We start from the raw sequence: 19,188 nt of genomic DNA on the forward strand, positions 1-19,188 counted from the left end.
CACACAGCAGCCCTATCACAGCCACAGAGTGGACTCTGCCCTGTCTGCAATGCATTGCTGTCAGAGAAATCCTGATAAGGTGAAATAAGCCTACACTGCCAAGCCCCATCCATCAGCCCCCAGTGTCCTCATGTTAGGGCACATGGGATTCCACAGACCACCTCCCCCGGGCCCCCCAGAACTCCAGCAGGGCAGAGCATCAGCCTGGACACAGACATGACTCCAGACTAGCCCTGAAAGAAAGAGATTCCACCAGAGGAAGCATGGTTCCCTCCCTCCCTCCCTCCCTCCCTCCCTCCCTCCCTCCCTCCCTCCCTCCCTCCCTCCCTCCCTCCCTCCCTCCCTCCCTCCCTCCCTCCCTCCCTCCCTCCCTCCCTCCCTCCCTCCCTCCCTCCCTCCCTCCCTCCCAGCAGAGAGAGGTGATTCTGGACTTCAGTGGGCCAATTCTCCAGAGCAGTTCCAGCATCCTTTTGGGATGCAGTAGTGATGCAGTAGGATTCCCAGTCCCACTGGCTGCCCTAAGCAATGCTTCACTGGGGCCCTGGGGTGGGTGGCGGATGGGCTGTGCCGGACAGCCCATCTACCCTCCCAGAGCAGAGAGATCCTGATTCCCAGGGGGATATTGTACCAGCATAAGTTGGGCCACCAGCTGGAAAGCAGCTCTGCAGGGATGGGCCTTGGGATTCTGCTGGGCACAAACTAAGCAAGAGCCAGGGACGTGTCCTCATGGCAGCAGCCCAAGCTGCTCCAGGCAAAGCTGGGCAGGGTGCATCAGGGGCAGGCCATGCTGCTCCAGCTGGGATCACCTGGGCAAGGCACAGACATGCTGGGGTGAGTTCAGCAAACAGCCGTGATGGTGGTGGAGTGAGTGGAGCACCTGTACTGTGTGGAGTGGCAGTAGGAGCAGGGTCTGCGGAGACTGGAACAGAGGAATTTTGAGGGATCCTGTTAATACATAGACAGGGAGGGTGCAAGGAGACAAGAGTTTGTCTCTTCCCAGTGATGTCCAGAACTAACTAGAACAAAATGCAGTAAGAATAAACTGGGACATGGGAGGTTCCTTTGAATATCAAGAAACACGTTTGTACTGTGAGGATCAGGCAGTAGTAGGAGTTGCCCTCGGGGGCTGTGGTGGTTCCACCCTCAGGGATCCTCAGCTCTTGAACAGAGGCGGTCCTAGTGGGCAGCTTCTGCAGGGGCTGGACAGCACAGTGCTCTGTGTACTGGCCGCACACAGTAGACACTTGAACAGGGACATGACTACAGCCTGTACGGCCACACACATGGTTGGGCATGCACGGCACATGGACATACATTCACACACGTGCGTACACATGTGCTCAAGGTGAGTGTGCATGCACCCGTGCACACCTGCACACACACCTGTATCCAGAGTCGTGCACGTGAGAACGCAGTCGTGAGTGCCCAGGGAAAGAGCGTGTGGGGTAAGCGCGGGTAGCAGGGGGTGGCCGGGGTGGGGGAGTGCCCGGGAATGGAGGATGCCCTAGATAGGGGTGGTACCCGGGATGAAGAGGTGCCGCGGCTGGGAACCCCCGCAGCACCCGCCGCTCTACCCTGGGGCGGGGCGGGGCCTGCACGGCGCGGGCCAATTAGCGCCGGCTCCACTGCCGGGCGCGGGCCAATCAGCGCCGGCTCCGCTGCCGGGCGCGGGGTTAAAGGCGGGCACGAGGGGGGGCGGCCTGCGGGATGTGGGCGCGCGCGGCTCTGGCTTGCGCGGCGCTCTGCGCATGCGCGCGCGCTTGGTTCGGTGGGGCCGTGTGCGCGCGGGAGGCGGGGGGCGCTGCTGGCGCGCGGTACGTGGCGTTCCTGAGCGCCGGCACCGGACCCGCGCTGGTCGAGAGCGTCTGGGCCGCCCCCGGCCTCCTCCGCGCCTGCTGGGCCCGTCGCGATCCGCGCCTCGCCCGCGCCTTCCGCGCCGCCTGCGCGCACCGCCCTCCCGCCGCGCCTGGGGCCGCGCTGCGCCGGGCCCTGTCCGCGCTGTGGCGGCGCCGCGCCGCCTGCACCGACCCCGTGCCGCCGAGACCGCAGCGCCGTCGCCGCCGGGGCTGGACGCTTCCAGGAACGCTGTGGTGCGGCGCGGGGGACTCGGCGGGGAACTGGAGCGAGCTGGGTACGGAGCGGAGGCGGGCGGCGGGAGCACGCGGTATCCCTCTGCGGGGCCGCACTCATCGGCGCCTCCGCAGGGCTGTTCCGCGGCCCCGACCGCTGCTGTCGGGAGCACGACCAGTGCTGGGCGCAAATCACGGCGCTGCAGTTCAACTACGGTATCCGGAACTATCGCCTGCACACCGTGTCCCACTGCGATTGCGACGCCAGGTAAGCCCGGGGCCGGGGAGTGAGGAAATGGGGGGCCTGGGGAGCCCGCCCTCTACCGATCCCTGCCCGCAGGTTCCGGCAGTGCCTGCTCGCCATCAACGACACCGTCTCCAACATCATTGGCGTCACATTCTTCAACCTGTTGGAGGTGCCATGCTTTGTGCTGGAAGAGAGTGAGGAGTGCGTCCAGTGGCACTGGTGGGGCGGGTGAGTGCCCAGGGGTGCCCTGGTCGTCAGCGTGCCCTGCTCGACTGCGTCAGGCATAGTTTGGTTGGCGTGCAGGACCTCACAGCATGTGGTGTCCCCAGGTGTGAGCGTTATGATGTAGTGCCTCTTGCCAGGATGGTGCAGCAGAATCAGTACCACCCCAGCCTACCAGCAGAGAAGAGGGGAAGCCCTACTGTGCAGCCCCCAGGCAAAAGAAGGACTTTCTCTAGAAGAGGGCGTAAGTGGCTTCGACAGGAACTGAGGGCAAAGCCTAGGCATCACCAGGTATGGAGACCTAAGACAGCCCAGCTGCTGCAGGGCCCAGGTACCCCAGCGTTGGCCAGGGACAAGGCTGAGCTCACAACCAGGCACCCAGCAGTGCAGTGGGAGTTAGAGCCTGGCCCTGCAAAAGCACTGACAGTGTCAGGACAGGATGTGGTTGGAGCAGAGCAAGGAGCTGGAATCTCAGCATGTCCTTCGTATGGCAGCATTAGACCCAGCCCAGCCACAGCACAGTGTGGAGCCACCCCCATGCCAGCTGTGAAGGAGCGCAGGGAGCAGGGTGAGCTGGTACTGTGGGCAGCATGTGCACACTGCAGACAGAGTGGCCCAAGGCCTCAGGCTTGTGGGGTCATGTGCTAGGGGTGGCCCTTACCTCCCTGTTTTCTTCAGGCACAGGGTGCAGGTGCAACAAACTCCTGGGTAAGTGTGAGCACCAGATTGCACCCCACGAGGCAAAGTACCAGCTGCACAACGTGGACAGCCGGACACTCCTCCACTGCAACTGCACACACAGGTGTGAGTCCAGGAGGAAAAGGGCACTCTGTGCATACAGCTGGGGATCAGAGGAGGTGGGATGTCTGCCTTGGCCAGCATTTGCTGATGTGTGCCCTCCTGTGCCTGCAGGCTGGCACGGTGCCTCCACAGGGCAAGGGACTGCAGTGACATGGACGTGGCTGTTCTGGCTGACCATATCGCCATGGACTGCTTTGTCCTGGAGCTGCCTGCTGCCTGCAGCCCAGGCAGAGTATCACAGCACAGGTAAGTGGGGAGGTCAAGAGGCCAGGGCCTGGGTGGGGCAGGAAACCAGTAGTGTAAGTGATGGCCCCTGCTCTGTTGTGCCACAACCAGGTCGCAGGGCAGGGGGCAGTAGATGTTGGTGCTGCCAGATTACAGTGATGCTCACAGATTTGCTTCTCCAGCAGCTGTACCACAGTGACCAGGGCTGTGCTTGTACCTGCACGGCAGCTCAAAAAGATTCTAAGACGCTGGGGCCTTCTGCGTGTGAGCTCCAAGTCCAAACATCCACACAGGAAGACACAGGCCAGGGGAGGCACCCTCTGTGAGCAGTGCCAGCATCTGGTTGTACAGCAGACACCAGGTGCTTGGCCCCACAGAGTGCTTCGATGAACCCAAGCAGTGCTGCCTTGGGAAGGAAGGGAAGATGTGTGCAGCAGCTGCAGCCTGGAGGCTGCCTGGGGTCTGGTCCTCAAGTCCAAGGGTGGCACTGAACATGGCTCTTGGCATGACAGTATGGAGCTGGGGACCACAGCCAGAGCACAGGCAGAGGGACTGAGAAGCCTCTCAAGGAGCTGTGGCTGCCATCCATGAGTATCAAAAGCAAGGGGAAAGAAATAGAAGGGAATGGGGAAAACCCATTGTCCTTCCCTGGTGTGCCCTGGGACAGGGCGGGTAGCAGGCCACCCCACCCCTACAATGGTGACCCTTCAGCTGGGGACCCTGAGCAGTGAGGTGTGATCCCAACCCTCTTGCCCAGGCAGGGTAGGAGGGCTAGGGTCAGTACCTGCATGCGGCAGAAAAAATAAAGGGTGGTCAGAGCATGGTGTATGGTGCAAGTGTTAAGCCTGCCGTCCACTCTTGATGCTGAGACCCCCACCCTGGGGCTGATCCTGCCTCCTGCAGTGAGCACAGTGCAGCTGGGATGGGCAGGATCATTTATTTTGTCACTTGCACTATGTTCAGGCTGAGGCACAGTGGTAGAGCAGGGAAGGAGCAAGCTTTGATCTCCAGGGTACCCTGTGGTGGTCCTTGCTCTGTGCCCTTCACCATTCCTGCCAGAGCCCTGCCCTGGCCTCTTGTGCGACCTCAGGTGTGAGGTCAGCATTCCTCTCACGGGACAAGAGTCCTGCACTTGGAAGTTCATGAGGGATTCCCCAAACGAGCTTTGCCCACCCTCCCCTGTGTTGTCACCTCACAGCCCTGCCCAGGGCAGGAGCTTGGGCTGGGGGCAGCGAGGGGGGGGGCCTCTACCTGCCAGGCACACAGCAGGGGTGAGGAGTCACTGCAATAAATAAGGTAGGGAGTGTCAGCGGGGAAGTGGCAGAGGAAAGCACACAGCAAGCACACTATGGGGAGGAGAAAGGGAGCCGCTACATCAGTGGCCCATGGCATAGCTATGTCTGTCCAGTTCCTGGGGGCTGTGCCCCTCCTTTGGGGAGGTGCCACAGCCTGGGGGGCTGGTGGGGCTCATTTTCCGGCAGGGATAATAGCCCTGGTCTGAGCTCTCCTGCCGCTGGCCCAGGGCCTGGTCAATCATCTCCAGGCGCAATGCAGGCAGCAGGCCCAGGTTCCGGGGGTCAGCCCTGGCCAGGGAGCTGTCAGCAGACACACACCGGAGGCCACCTTGCTCCTGCACAGTCTGGTAGAACGAACTGCCCTCTGGGTTCTTGGCTGCCTGTCCCAGCTCCTTGCTTTTGCCTGCATGGTGTCCCAACTCATCCTGGGGCAGATGGATAGTAGGGATATTCCTGGGGAGGCTGCGACGGCTCTGGGGTGAGGGACTGCGGCTTGTACCCCTGTCCCGGCTTGATGGCCGCAGGATGAGGCCCTGGAACTTGGCCAGGCTGGGGCTTCGGCTCCGGTGACGTTTCATCTTGCCCGGGCTGGGGCTACGGGATTTAGGGGCCAGGAGGACAAGTGTACTGTCATCCTCTTCTGAGCTGCTGCCTGAGCTGTCCGAAGAGCTGCTGCCCTCCTCTGACCTGGGTAGGGAAATCTGCACCCCTGCATCAGCACTGCTGGCTGACACTCACAGGGGACTGTTGGGTACCGTACCAGCTGCTTCCCCCATACTCATCCCCCCTCCCCCTCACCTCTTGGATGTGCTCACCTGGAAGGGCTCAGTCACACCAGCGATGCTATTGGAGGTGTTGCTGTAGTATCCAAGGATGTACTCGCCATTCCCCTTCGGCAGTGCTTCCTCAGAGAACATCACCTGCAGCCCAGAGACACCTGATGGGTACTGGGTTTGGCACAGGAGTGCCCCCTCTCCCACCTCCAGTCCCAGCCAAAACCACAGATCTCTTGCTACAAACACTGTGAGCTTGCTCCAGGCTCAGGAAAAAACAATAATGAGGTGCCTGCATCCCCCTACTCTGTCAGGGGCACAAAGGGGCCATTGTCCTGCCACTGTGGGGCAGAAGTGCCAGCAAGATGGCAGGGCTTGTCCCACCTCACCTGTGCACACAGCTGCTTCTCCAGGCAGCGCTCCCCATCATCACTCCTAGCCCAGACATAGGACACGTAGTCTTTAGGGTGCCGAAAGCCCACCTGTGTACAATACATAGGAGAACACAAGTGAGTGGGACAATGTGAGCCCCACTCTGCAACATCAGTCTCCTGGTGCTCAGGCCCCTCTGCTCACACAGGGTGATCCAAAGCTGCCTTGCTCCACAGGGCCCCAGGTGTGCCCTGGGGCCCTGTGGAACCCACAGAGCAGGAGGAAGAGGAAACTGCTGGACCTGAGCCTCCTGAAGCAGGACCACATGATGCCAGGGGAAGGGAGGGCACATCTTCATGCCCTCACCATGTTCGCTGGTGGGGGTAGCTCAGAAGGGACCCCGCAGTGCTGTGCAGTGCTCCCCACTCCCTCCAGCCCCAGCAGCCCTCAAGCCCCTACCCGGTAGAGTCCTATCCAGTCCCAGGAGCTCCGGTGGAAGCCAACAGCCATCTTGTACCTGACAACTGCTTGCTCAGGCCTGCTCCACTCATCAGCCACATAAATCTCAACCAGGGGCTTGTCCACCTTGGAAGCAAACTGTCAGAGACAGGTAGATGGTGAGCAGGGGCATGGCAAAAAACTGCCTCTGCTGCCCAGTGCCCCCATGCATATACCCACAGCAGACCCCAGTAAGGGGCAAGGCAGCTGAGCTTTCCAAACAGAACTAAGTCCCCCCCTGCCACAAGGCTGGGCATTTCAACCCTGCAGCTCCTGCCTGTGTTCCCAGCAGCCCTGGATAGTGCTCACCTGCACAGCAAAGATGGCAGCTACTGGCTTGTGGTCACTGATGGTGTATTCCATGTGACTGCAGTAGCACAGCTGGCTTACTGACAGCACACCCTGGCTGGGCCGGTGCCCACCTGTGCCCAACCCCTTGCTGGGAGGTTTTATCTTCCACAGGATGCGGTCGGTCCAAGCAGGTTTTCGTTTCTTGGCACTGCAGGGCACAGAGGAGCATCTCTTGCCTGGCAGGGGAAGTGGGCTCTGACCCAAACTCCCTCCCCCTGGCACTATGGCATGTATAGGCGGGGGATGCTGCTTATCTTGGCACTCAGCACAGCTGCAGGGACAGGCCTGTGCTGGCACCAGCACTGCCATCACACTCCAGTCCAGCCTGTGCCTGTCCCAGCATGGCTGCTTTGCCTACCCCACCCATCCACTCCAGCACTCACACTTGGCCTTGCAGCTGTGTGCTGAGTGCCAAGCACAGAGCTCCTGCATCTCTTAGCGCCACCTCATGCCCAGCTCTACTCCCCTACCTGCTGTCATACTTGTTGGTGCCCACATCAAACTTGAAAGTGGGTGGGAAGTTCAGGGGTCCCTCCTGGAAGCCTCTGAGAACAGGCCAGGTGCTTTTGGCAATGTTCAGCTGTGGGGAAGAGAGCACATCAAGGAGCACAGCAGCCACCACAGCCAGACCCCTACACAAACCCCCAACAAGATTGCTCCACCCTCACACACTGACATCCCAGTCCTGTTCCTGCCAGTTCCCACAGCTCTCAGGGTTTGTCTGTCTATGTCAGCAGCTAGTCTCTAGACTCAATGCCTCAGCTCTTCACACACTGATGAGGGAAGTGTGCCCAGCTCCATCCAGACTGACCCGGGACTCTGCTGTCCCTCCCCCAGAGACATGAGAGCCAGGGCCCTTTGTGTCCTGTGGGTTGCAAGAGGACATGCCCTGACCCACAAGCTGCATGGGCAGTTTTAGGGAGAGTCCATCATTGCTTGGGGTCCAGTGTAGGCTGGCAGCATGCCCATCCCTCACCTGATCCTTCTCCCAGAGCTGGCTTAGGACATTGCTGTCAATGGCATACTTCACAAAACAGATGTCCAGGCTCTCGATGCGGAAATTGAGGTCCCCAAACCAGAACACGAGGCTGTGGATGGTAGCAAGGGCAACAGGCTGAGGCTACCAGAGCCAGGGACAGCAGGGGTAAGATGTCCCTAGCCTGGGGGCAGCCTTAGCCCACAGCACAGATGCTTTTGGGAACACTGGCACAGGTCAGTGCTCAGCTGGCAGCCTGGCCAGCTGCCAGGATTCTGTAGGTAGGACCAAGCATCATTAGCCAAATAGGACAGACTTCCCGAAGCGGAAACTGAGGGTGGAAATTTCCACAGTGAGGCACCCATTGGATTCAGATCACACAGCCAGCCCCTTTGCCTGACTGGTGCCAAATCCCAACAGTGCATGCAGTAGCTGTACCAGCCCTAAATGTGATGAGACTAAGACTCCCCTAAACACCTGCCCCACCATGCTGAGTCCACGCTAGGCCAGCTCTGCAGGCAAAACCTGATCTCCAAGCTGTGCTAGGATGCAGGGGACAGACCCCCGGGCCCTACATGGAGGTGGTCAAGGACTGGGACTGGCACTAGAGCCCAGACTGGGGAGCAAAGTGGTGAGGTACGCACTCATGATCCAGGATGCCGTTGGCCACAGGCCCCTCAAACTGCTGCATGTGCAGTATGGTGGCAAAGTCCTCCTTGCGCTGCTCTGCCTTCTCCAGGTGTGCTGGCAGGTGGCAGTTCAGGAAGCAGACCATGTGGCCGAAGATGGAGAGACGAACACTCACCCCACCCTTGTTGCCCTGCACCAAGAGGATCCCATGACTCCTTGGGAAGCCAGACCCTTGCAATCTCCCCCCAGGGCCACACTCACCCAGTATCCCCCCAGCCCTGTCCTAGTGCAGTCTGTCTGGATGTCCTGCAGGAAGGGCAGGTGGTAGTACTTGGCAAACACCAGCAGGATCACACCTTGCATCCTCACTGTGCTGACCTGGAATGGGAGCAAGGGCTGGAGCAGGATGGTAGAGAGCCTGGGGACAGAGGGACAACTTGCCCTGCTCTGGGCCATGGGGCAGCACCTCCACCTTTTGTGTGTCCCCCCCTATCCCACAGGTGACAAACAGCACATCTGGTTCAGAGATCTGTGCATACCCTTCTGAACACTGACAGCCAAACTTGAGCCTCAGTGATGTTGGGTTTACATACGCTCTGAGGCAAATTCCTTGGGGAGCTGAACCTCTCTGGAGGAGCTGAGCCTGCCCTGAGTCTTGCAGGCTGTTGCCAGCAGCTCCGGCCAGTTCCCACATTCACCTTCTCACCCTGGTTCAATGCAGGGGGCAACATAAACCCCAAAGCACCAGAGGCTAAGCATAAGCCCAGGAAAGGCAGCTGGGTGGCACAAGCCAAACAACTTGCTGGGTGAGATGCAGCAGCAGTCCCTGCTTGGATGGCTGCAAATCCAGGCAGCTCTCCCACCACACCGCCCTCCAACCTGCAGTCCAGGTCTATCACTGTGTCCCACCTGCGAGGCAGGCAGAAAGAACATCAGCTGCCAACTCCTTCAGGACTCCTTACCAGGATGAAGTGGAAGGGGCTCAGCACATCCATGAAGAGTTCACTCCACTGATCTGTGAAGAGGGCATCCTTCAAACGCTTGTTTATCTTGGAGTTTACCTCCTGCAGCCTGAGAGGAAATGTATGGGTCCTTCAGCCACACAGTAGGAAAGCATATGTATCCCAGTTAGTGAAAACCTGGGAGAGGTGCCAAAGCACAATGCTGGACAGCAGGACAGGGTGGGAAGGGCAGTTCAAGGGAAGACACTGATTTTAGAGCACAAACCAGCCATATCTTCGCTCCAGTGATTCTGGGCCATGTGCTGGCAGGAGGCACAAGTGGCTCTGAATCCACGGATCCTTGGCCCTTTCTAAAGCAGAAGCAGTTAAGCTGCACAGGGTTGAGCAGAAGCCTAAAGCCCATCTCGGTGCGGAAGAGGGGCTTAAGTGGCCTTTCAGTCTCTACAGAGAAGTCATGTCCCAACAGCATGAGGTGTCCAGACATATTTGAGCTGCACAGCTTGAAGCAGCAGCAATCAGAAAGTTAACAGTGCTCCTCCCAGCTCAGCAATTAATGAAGAGAGGGAAAAATGTCCACAGAGAACAGTGCAATCAGGAAATGTCTTGCCCAAAAATATCGAGTGCTTAGAGCACAAAGACACAGATCAGAGGAAGGACACATCCAGGCAGAGATGCCAAGAAGTGAGGAGTAGCAGGACACTGTGTCCTGGCCAGGACATGGTCCCAGCAGGTCCCTACGTCAGCTACACCCCTCACCCAGCTCATCCATCCAGCTCAGGTTGACCTCTGCCACCCACACAGACCCGTTCCACTGGCCTGCAAGACTAAGGGGACTGAGAGGCTGGCTCCAACACAGCATCACAGCTCCAGCAGTGTCAATCCCTTTCACCACTATGCCCTCTGCAGCTGAGAGCTTGGGGGCAAGTAAGTCCTGGAGGCAGATCCAGTTCTTCCACCTCATACCAATAGGCAGAGGCTGCTTCCTGCTCCCTGTGCAAAGACAGCATATCCCTGGCCTTAGCAAGAATTCATGCACCACTGCAGTCCTCAAGAGACAGCTGCCCTCGCCTCACCAGCCTCAACCACAGTACAGTGGCACTGCCCTGACAGCTGGTCTGTGTACCAGGGGCATGGAGCCAATCCAGCCTCAGGAGAACAGCAGATCTATGCCCTTAAGGCCTGCATACCACATGCAAAAGCAGAGAGGAGGAGAACGCTCCCAGAAGACTAGGCCAGGTGAGTCAAATACCTTGACAAACCTGACAAGGACTGCCACAGCTCACAGCAAGATCAGGGCTAACTTGGTCCAGCATAGCCAGCATCAGGTTCGATGAGGATTCAAGTCTAATCAGTTTTCAAGGGTTTTAGTTCCTCTCAGCACTCCCATTTTACCAGGAGCTGATTCTCCATCACCTTTTCTGACACTATCATTTGTGATGCACACCCTTCCCTGCTCCCCATGCCCCACAGGAGGCTGGTGCTGCAGCTCTTCCGTTCCTTGTCGCCCAGGGCTTTGGGGATTCCCCAAAAAGAGGACTTGTCAGAGGGGGAAGAGGAAGGAAAAGGGGGAGTCGCACCTCATCCTCTTACCCAATGGCGATCATGTCCACATCATTTGTCTCCCCCGTGTTGAGGTGCAGCAGGGACGTCACATCATTTGGGGGCATGGCTGTACCTACGTTCCAGGTGATCACTGTGATGCTTAGGAGGACAAAGGAAGAACAGGCTAACACGAGGGCTCAGAGGGGTTCCTTGTAACCCTGTAAGCCCCCAGCTCCACCAAGGAAGCTTTTTGCTGACAACACAAGTAGTCAAGGCTGAAGCTTAGTCATGGCATATACACCAGGTCCTTAACTCCTCTATGAGGGAGACAGGTTCTTGCCTCTAAGATTCCCCAGGATCTGCACCTGAAATTTAGAAACTGGCATAAAAAGCCCTCATCTTCATCACCACCAGCTGACGCAGGCTATGAGACAGGGTGTCTCCGGAAAACCACTTCCCCCCCTTCCTCAGGAAGGCTTGGGCTCCTGGGGAAAAGGACCCGGATCTCAGTTCCCAGCCCCTGCCAGCCACAAAGACCAGGGCAGTGCATGTGACAGCAGTGCTGCAGCCCCGCAGCGGTGTCCTTCACCAACGCAAAGCCACATCCATCACAACACATTAATGCCATTGCGCAACGGGCACCAGCAAAGAACCCACGGGCTCTTTCGGTAGTGACAAGGAGGAGCCTCCATCACATGGCACACGCTTTAATAGGGAAGGAGAGCAGCGCCACGCTAGCCCCAGTCCTAGGGGACAGCCAGGACAGGTGGCACTCACTCCATAGTCGGTGTCTCTATCACGATATCCCGCACGAACAGTGGGCATCAGGCATCCTCCCCGCCGGGAGCTTGCCTGCAGCCTTGCACCCCAATCCTGCTGAATCTGCCACAGCAGAAAGAAGGGGCACAGCGGGTGCTGCTCCCGCGGTGCTGCGAGCTCCGTCCCCGTGGCCCCACTCACCGGAACGCGCCGTCCTCCGGGGCCCGTCCTGGACAGTCCGGCAGCGGATCGCAGACGTCGCCGGGGCCGAGCTGGCCGAGGGGCCGGGCGACGACGGGCAGCTCGCCCAGCTCCGCTCGGGGGGTCAGGTCCGCCCACCCGCCGGCGAGGAACTCGCTGGACACGGCCTTGGGCAGCATAGGGGCGCGGGGAACGGCGGGGCCCGCCCAGGCCGCGATGCGGTCACTGGACTCCGCTTTGGGCAGCATCTCCCGTCGCTCCTGCGGGGCCGGCGCGGGGAAGGCGGCTCGCCCGGGCGCTGCCGGGAACGGGGGTCCGCCCGGGCCGGGGGACAGTAGGGCCGGCAGCGGGAGACCCTCGGGCGGGGTCTGGGCCGGGGGCCGCTCTTCGGTTCCTGCGCGCCGCGGGCAGCCGTGCCCGAAGCCATGCCCGTCCGGTCGGGAGCTCCTACGGACGCCCGGGACGCCGCCGCCAAGGAAAGGCGCCGCCGAAGCTCCAGCGTCGGGCGGGAGCCGAGCCGCGCTCCCCGGGCCGCGCAAAGGACCGGGTCGGGACCCCGCGCCGGAGGCCGAGCCCCGGTCGGCGCTACCGCGCCGGGCCGGGTCCATCGGCAGGAGGAGACCGAAGCGGCCCCGACCCGGCCCCGTGCACCTTGCGGTCCCGTGCACCTTGCGGCCCCGCCCCGTGACGTAGCCACACACTGACGTCAACGCCCGCCACCTGCGCGACGCCTTAAAGGCGCAGGAACGGCCCCACCCGTCGCTCACCTGCCACCCCGCTCATGTGATGGCCCGCGCCTCGTCCCCTCCGTTCCCTGAAAGCCTTTCCTTGCGTGTGCGCACTTGCTCTTGCACGTCCACATCTGTCTTTGCATAGCTGTCCTTGCACGTGCACACCAATCTTTGCACACCTATCCTTGCATGTATGCATATGTTCTTGTGCATGAACACCTGTCCTTGCAAATGCACATCTGCCCCTGCAAATGAATGCCTGCCCTGGTGCATGATTGTGTATATGACTGTTCACCACTGCAGCTGTTGTGTCAGCTTGTGCCAGATGTGTCTGTGGTCTGCTGCAGTGTTTGCGTTGTTGGTGTGTGCACACACGCACACCCTTGTGGCAGCTGTGTGTGTGTGAGAGAGTGTGTGTGTGTATTTACATGTGGGCTGCAGCATTGGTTGTAACTGGTCAGGCAATGCTACCTTCCCAAAAGCGCCTCCAGAGGAGACAGCCTCTGGGCAGGCTGCAATCACAGACACACACATGCGCTCTCTCTCACACACACCACGGATAGCAATCACAGGAAGGGTCTCTATGTGGAGTTCCAGTGAGGCTTAGTCCAAAAATGCACCAAAGGGGTCCAGGAACAAACACAGGCAGCAATGGAGGGTCCAGGAATATATGTGGGCTTGAGGGGGAAGATCCAAGGGTCAGGGCCCAATAGGAACAGGGGAAAGTGGTGCAGAGGCGGGGTGAGGGACAGGGAGACAATGGGATTACAGGAGCAGAGGAGCGCACCAAACAGGGGCCAACAGGGAAATAGGGAAGGGAGAACTTTCTAGGGAAGGGACATACGAGGTAAAAAGGGGAGCGACAGCCAACAGGCTAACTGGGTATATGAACTGGGGTACAAAAAAAATGGACGTGCAAAGCACTATGGGAGAAGCCCTTCTTATTAACTTTAAAATGGGGGAAAACCTTTCACCCTGGAGGCTTCCTTCCACACCATGATAGCTTTTGGCTCCAGAGCCTCCACAGTGGGCTGTGTGTGCTGCATGTGCCTCTTTGTCTGTGTACTGCTCTGTGTGTACAGCAGTGTGCGTGCAGATGTGTGTGTGTGAAGCTCTGTGGCAGCTGTGTGTGTCTGGTGTGCAGCTGTGTGTATGTGGCTTTGTGTATAGGTGCTGCTGCACCTATGTGTGACACTGTCCATGTGCTTCAGTGAAGCACTTTGTATAGGCAGGTGTGAACACCTGCATTCAGGGTGCACATATACACAGGGGTCTAGGTGACAGATTCACCCTCAGCCTGTACCTGCCACAGTGTCTGCAAAAGGCTGGAGCTTGAAGAGGAGGACCCTGGTGAATTAAGAAGTGAGGCAGAGGAGGATACTGGTTAGAGAGTACAGGATCCCTGGGTCCCTGTGAGACTGAGTCAGGAGCTGAGGGAATTGTAAGAAGTGGTTCTTGCTATCGTATTGGGGCCCTTGCAGTAATTTGTGATCAATGGTGGCAACTGGGAAGGGACTGAGGAGAGTCGACATCACTGCTAGTTTCTGCAAGGGTGTTGTCTTGGTTTGAAAAGACAGGTGTCTGCTAAGGAAGACAGAAACCTTTTTTGAAATGGAAAAAATATAAACCACCCAAACATTTCTGAATTATTATAATCTTTAAATCAAGGGGCTCTTAGGAAAAGATATAGGAATAGGAATAACAGTTCTTCAGTAGGAAAATTAAAATAAAAATGCAGTAGTACAAAAAAATAAAACCAACTAAAGAACAACCCACTGACAGAGTCAGAATACAACCTGACACCCTGTTAGTCAGGGTGTTGGTAGCAGTCCAATTTAATGGTGGCTGCATTCCTCCTGGAGTGACAGATGTGGTCTGTTAGTGATCCTGTAGAAGGGCATAGTTTTCCTCTGAAGGTCTAGTGGTGTAGATGGGTCCAGTTTCTCTCCTCTGGGAATTTAGTGGAGAAAGGCTGCTGTGGTGTTCCCAGTCTCTAAAGATATACAGATTTAGATGCTTGGCTCCTCCCCCTGGGTGGACCATCTCACAATGGGATGATGTAATTTTATCAGTCATGTAATGAGACTCAATGGCCCATTAACAGACGATATCCCCCTGGAGGGAGGGAGGATGGGTCATGGAAGAGATAAAGAACACTGCCCCACCTGGTTTTAACAATTGGCCCATTAACAGAAGATATCTCCCAGTTATGAGGGATGGGTCATGAAAGAGATAAAGAAAACTGCCCCACCAGGTTTCAGCAGATGGTGATAGAATACATACTTTTGGTTGCATCTTGCATTGCAACCCAAGACATGTGTGAAAAGGGGGATTTGAGGCTGGTTTGCCTCACCTTCATCCTGGGAAGATGATAGAGCACCAAGTTCTGGTAACCATCACTGGGCGCATGAACAACAACCTCTTGAGGGGTCAGTTTGGATTCTCCAAGGGGACATCCTGCTTGGCCACCTGACCAACTTCCCTGATAACTCCATCATCAGCAGAGGAGCAGAAGTGAACAGCAGGTGACAGTGTTCACCTACACTGCTTGGAGGTGTCTGGCTCGTCTGCTTCTCCTAGGGAAGCTGTTGGCTTACTGGATAAACAAAAGTTGAAACAGGATGACTGGATCCAGAGATGGAGGTCAGTGGCACACGGTCCTGTGGGAAGCCAGTCACTTGTGGTGTCCCCAGGCATCAGTGCTGGGCCCTGGCCTGTTTAACATCTTCCCACCTGGACGGCACTCTCAGCAACTGTTCAGATGACAACCTGGGAGGAGGGGCTGAAAAACCAGAGGGTCATGTGTGCATCCAGACGGACCTGGATAGGCTGGAGAAATGGGCCATCAGGAATCTCCTGAGGCTCAACCAGGAGCATGCAGGGTCCTGCCCCTGGGGATGAATAACTCCAGCACTGGAATATGCTGGGGCCACCCTGCTGGAAAGCAGCTTTGCAGAGGGATTTGGGAGGGGCACCACGTTGACTATGAGGTCACTGTCTCCTCAAGGCAAAGCAGGTGAATGACATCCTGGGCTGCACTGGGGGTGTTGTCAGCAGGTCACAGGTGGTCATGTGTGACTGTGAGGCCGCTTTTGGAGTACTGTGCCCAGTGCAGAGCTCCCAAGAACAAGTCCTGGAGACATGGACATGCTGGAGGGAGTCCAGTGAAGATCTACAAGGAAGAATGGTTGGAGCATCTTTCATATAAGGATAAGCTGTGAGACCTGGGACTGTGCCTCCCAGAACAGAGGAAGCTCAGGGGGGTCTCATCTGATATGCGGAATAGAAAAGAACTCTGTAACTCACAGAGTAGTTATAAGAGCAGGTATGAATTTATTCAGCGCTGAGGTGCATGGGGGATATCTCCTCGGAAAAGCTTGTGCACCTTTTTGTTTTGTTTTTCTCTTTTTATCCTTTACAAACTAGGGTTACATGATACGCCTAATACATACTCATTTTTTTCTAACCCCACCTGTTCTCACTTCATATTAAAATTAGCTCCATGGCCCTTTTAGTCCTTTGACCACCTTTTGGGACTTTAAATCCATTCCTTCTGGCTTAGGGTCTGAGGAAACCCCTTTATCCTGTGGTGCCTTTGCGTCTTGTTTGTGTATTCCTGCTCCTTATCTTATCTTGTAGTCTGACCCTTTTCCTATTCTTGTGGATCAGGGTGTCAGGGTATGGTTTTTGTCAACACACACACCCCCCCCCCCCCCTCCTTTCTAGTCAAGCATTTCTTTATGTTTATTTCCTAATTCTTAATTTCTCTGTTTCAGTCCCCCCTTTTCTAGAAAATCAGTAAATTCTTTTACTTAGCAATACTAATGCCTTTTCTTTTTCAGTCTACCTCTGCAGCTTGCTCTCTTCGGTATGTATCCCTCATTGCATTACCATATCTGCTTCTAGGGAAGTCAGTCCTGCCATCCATTTTAACATCCTCCAATTCCAAACAAGCAGTGCAATAGATAGCACCAGACTTATACCTACTGATGACACTATGACAATGATAGGGTGGCAAAGTGTGTTCAAAATCCCAGCTGCAGTTGGTGACCATCCAAAGAGTGCATCCCAGCAATGATGATTTGTGTCTTGGTTCACTCTTTGTAATACTTTGCTTATTTCTTTTATATCATGATAGACAGTAATCAGAGTCTTTTGCCCATTTTCTTTAATCCCCTTCAGGATTTTTGCCAAGTCTTGGTGTTAGCTGTCTTACTAATGTAAGGTTCCTTCCAATGGATGTAGGTGATAATTTATGGTATATTGTATAGTTAGATCTTATCAACTGGTGGGATGTAGCTAGTGCCACATATGAAAAACCATACCCTATTATCTTAAAAAAATTACAAATACAGAAATTAGAATGATTCTTATTAGGTAAGGTTACATTGTTATCATCTATTTCTACGGAAACACAAGCAATTCTTAAACATGCACAACCTTGGCCAAGATATACAAGTACAGTTTTTTGATCAGTATCTGGATGAATCTCAAAGTGGCAAATGTTTTGCTCAGTGTCCAGACATATATCTAGTGCATCAATAGTGTTAGTCTCACAGATAAACCCTTGTTGTTCTCGGGTAACACAAGATTCCAAATTTATTTACAGTTTGCCATTTTTCATTTATCATCCAGGCCCATGCTCTATGCTCCGAGGGGTAGAGCACTGTTCTTTCATGATTCAGTCCTAATGCAATAATAGGGTGGATATTGTAAATTATGTATAGTCAGCATGAAAGCAGTAGTGGTCTCAGTGGTGATGTCATAAGTAAAGTTTACCAGAGTCCACCAGGATTGAAGATTCCTTTCTAAATTGTTTGCATTGTCCCAGACAATCTTCCGAATCTCAATTGGGAAAGCACCTTCATTTCCTTCCCTTATTATTAAAGCAATCATTGATTGTACTTATAATTGTGCCTGTATGCAGCTGAGGGCTAAGGACACATTGTCCTGGGCCATATTAAGTGCATTTATTATTAGTTTGTGGTCTTGGTCTCCAGTTTCTTCCCATTTTGGTAAAACTTTGGAAATTTGCCATTGGTTAGTTCTTAGTGCTAATAAAGAGGATTTTAAGGGCTGTTTTAGTTTGGTCAAATCACTTGTTGCAGCACCTAATTTATTCATTAATATTTCCGAATCAATTCCATTTAGGACCCCCAATCGTGTTCCTAATATTCCAGTTAAATCTCTTCTGCTTCTGTAGTAAATTTGTTTCTGCAACAATGTTGCCCAGCTCTCGAATAATGTCTTTAGGAAAGAGGAGCAGGCTGGCTGAATCTCAGAGATGTTAGTTTGCATTAGTAATTCAATATGCTTGAGAGACCACTCCAGGTTAAATAGAAGCTGTTGTTGTCCCATATTCCTTATTACATAGGGGCTAACTTCATAAATTTTAGGTTCAATTTTAGGTGGTGTGGCCTGAGCTTGGGTTACGGTTGATTTGGTCATTGAAATAGGCATGGCTTTTATTTTAAATTTGAATGAGAGCCCAGTAATACCACGGCTCCACAGGCAAACCACATCTACTGTCTGCACTAATGTGAAGTTATACCAACAATCCAATTTGCTTAGATGATTACAAATTTTTCGGTGCTTGCCTGTGGGATAAGTTGAAACACTAATTTGAATTGCTTTTTCATAGTTAGTTCTGTTAATCATCTGGCATCCTACTCTGATTACCTTTCCTATAGTTCCTTGAAGGATCCACAACTATTCTCTTTGTCATTCTCACTTTTCATACACCTGGTTTTCATGCATAACCACAGTTGACAGGTTTAAATCCTTGATATCATAATATTTTCCCATAAATCCAGTGGATTGAATGAAAGCTTGGGACCAAGGCCATTCCGCACTTTTCTGGCTAGAGGTGCTTTCCAATTCTTGGATTACACTTATAGCTACAAGAAAGACAAACAGAATGATTCTATTAACTAGGTTTCTGCAAGCTAAATCATGGAATACTCCCAACCGCAATGTACTCATTTTGCTCAAGTAAGTTTTAGTTTCAGTTGATTGTCACCCAGTGTTACTTTCCAAGGGGCTTCTGGAGCCTTCTTCACTCAAGAATGGTGAATCCAGGCGCTCTGTTCTTCGATCTTAACTGCAGTGAAGGTGGTGAGGATCATCTGGAACGGTCCTTCACACTGTGGCTCCAAAGTTTTTTCTGTAAGAGACTTAACATACGCATAATCTCCAGGCTGTATGTCATGCACTGGCCCATCCAGCCCTCTGCTCCGGGTTCCAGCCACATGTTTCTCAATTGCTTTGAGCTGCTTGCCTAGGGCTATCATATAGACAGTCAGCCTCTCCTCCCCCACTTGGGTACACAATCCCTTTTGCACACCATACAGTCTCCCATAAAGCATTTCAAAGGGACTTAGTTTTTCTTTGGCTCTAGGCTTGGTTCAGATCTGCATCAATGCCAATGGGAGAGATTGAGGCCAGGACAAATTAACTTCTTGTCTCAGCCTCACAATTTGCTGTTTAATTAAATTATTAATTTTTTCCACTTGGCCACTTGACTGGGGGCTGGGA

General features: G+C 54.9%; 3 protein-coding genes across 7 annotated transcripts; 1 reads left to right on the forward strand and 2 right to left on the reverse strand.

The window, feature by feature from the left end:
- Nucleotides 1-1,692: 1,692 nt before the first annotated feature.
- On the forward strand, nucleotides 1,693-4,383 carry PLA2G3 (phospholipase A2 group III). 4 transcript variants are annotated; one of them, XM_086856415.1, is made up of 8 exons: nucleotides 1,693-2,131; nucleotides 2,205-2,337; nucleotides 2,410-2,544; nucleotides 2,646-2,829; nucleotides 2,977-3,106; nucleotides 3,217-3,340; nucleotides 3,451-3,585; nucleotides 3,747-4,383. In XM_086856415.1, the coding sequence occupies exons 1-8, from the start codon at nucleotides 1,708-1,710 to the stop codon at nucleotides 3,952-3,954; spliced, it is 1,473 nt and encodes a 490-aa protein (XP_086712541.1). In that variant the 5' UTR covers nucleotides 1,693-1,707; the 3' UTR covers nucleotides 3,955-4,383. The 4 variants fall into 4 exon arrangements, with proteins under 4 accessions (XP_086712541.1, XP_086712542.1, XP_086712539.1 ...); XM_086856416.1 differs by having other exon boundaries at nucleotides 3,750-4,383; XM_086856413.1 differs by having other exon boundaries at nucleotides 2,646-3,106.
- Nucleotides 4,384-4,482: 99 nt separating this feature from the next.
- Nucleotides 4,483-12,625, reverse strand: INPP5J (inositol polyphosphate-5-phosphatase J). Of its 2 annotated transcripts, XM_023937809.2 has the most exons (12): nucleotides 11,924-12,625; nucleotides 11,012-11,122; nucleotides 9,422-9,530; nucleotides 8,721-8,837; nucleotides 8,474-8,649; nucleotides 7,830-7,941; nucleotides 7,324-7,433; nucleotides 6,812-7,001; nucleotides 6,464-6,601; nucleotides 6,022-6,114; nucleotides 5,675-5,779; nucleotides 4,483-5,560 (listed from the first exon to the last, which is right to left on the reverse strand). In XM_023937809.2, the coding sequence occupies exons 1-12, from the start codon at nucleotides 12,529-12,531 to the stop codon at nucleotides 4,940-4,942; spliced, it is 2,490 nt and encodes an 829-aa protein (XP_023793577.2). In that variant the 5' UTR covers nucleotides 12,532-12,625; the 3' UTR covers nucleotides 4,483-4,939. The 2 variants fall into 2 exon arrangements, with proteins under 2 accessions (XP_023793577.2, XP_023793575.2); XM_023937807.2 differs by lacking the exon at nucleotides 8,721-8,837 and having other exon boundaries at nucleotides 11,924-12,622.
- A 3,339-nt stretch (nucleotides 12,626-15,964) lies between these two features.
- On the reverse strand, nucleotides 15,965-18,727 carry LOC147649962 (uncharacterized). Its single transcript, XM_086856417.1, is given in 1 exon segment — nucleotides 15,965-18,727. A coding segment is annotated over 1 exon segment (1,077 nt). The 5' UTR covers nucleotides 18,637-18,727; the 3' UTR covers nucleotides 15,965-17,559.
- Nucleotides 18,728-19,188: the final 461 nt, after the last annotated feature.

Source organism: Cyanistes caeruleus, chromosome 18 (assembly GCF_971803275.1).
Source record: "Cyanistes caeruleus chromosome 18, bCyaCae1.hap1.1, whole genome shotgun sequence".
NCBI lineage: Eukaryota > Metazoa > Chordata > Aves > Passeriformes > Paridae > Cyanistes > Cyanistes caeruleus.

What these genes read in the sequence shown, in the direction of transcription:
- PLA2G3 (XM_086856413.1), top strand. Translation starts at nt 1,708, where the DNA reads ATGTGGGCGCGCGCGGCTCTGGCTTGCGCGGCGCTCTGCGCATGCGCG. An exon ending in GAAGGAGCGCAGGGAGCAGG is followed by an intron (nt 3,107 to 3,216) that starts GTGAGCTGGTAC and finishes TGTTTTCTTCAG; the next exon opens with GCACAGGGTGCAGGTGCAAC. An exon ending in CACTGCAACTGCACACACAG is followed by an intron (nt 3,341 to 3,450) that starts GTGTGAGTCCAG and finishes CTGTGCCTGCAG; the next exon opens with GCTGGCACGGTGCCTCCACA.
- INPP5J (XM_023937809.2), bottom strand. Translation starts at nt 12,531, where the DNA reads ATGGACCCGGCCCGGCGCGGTAGCGCCGACCGGGGCTCGGCCTCCGGC. An exon ending in CCGGAGGACGGCGCGTTCCG is followed by an intron (nt 11,123 to 11,923) that starts GTGAGTGGGGCC and finishes TGTCCTCCTAAG; the next exon opens with CATCACAGTGATCACCTGGA. An exon ending in ACTGGATAGGACTCTACCGG is followed by an intron (nt 6,115 to 6,463) that starts GTAGGGGCTTGA and finishes TATTGTACACAG; the next exon opens with GTGGGCTTTCGGCACCCTAA.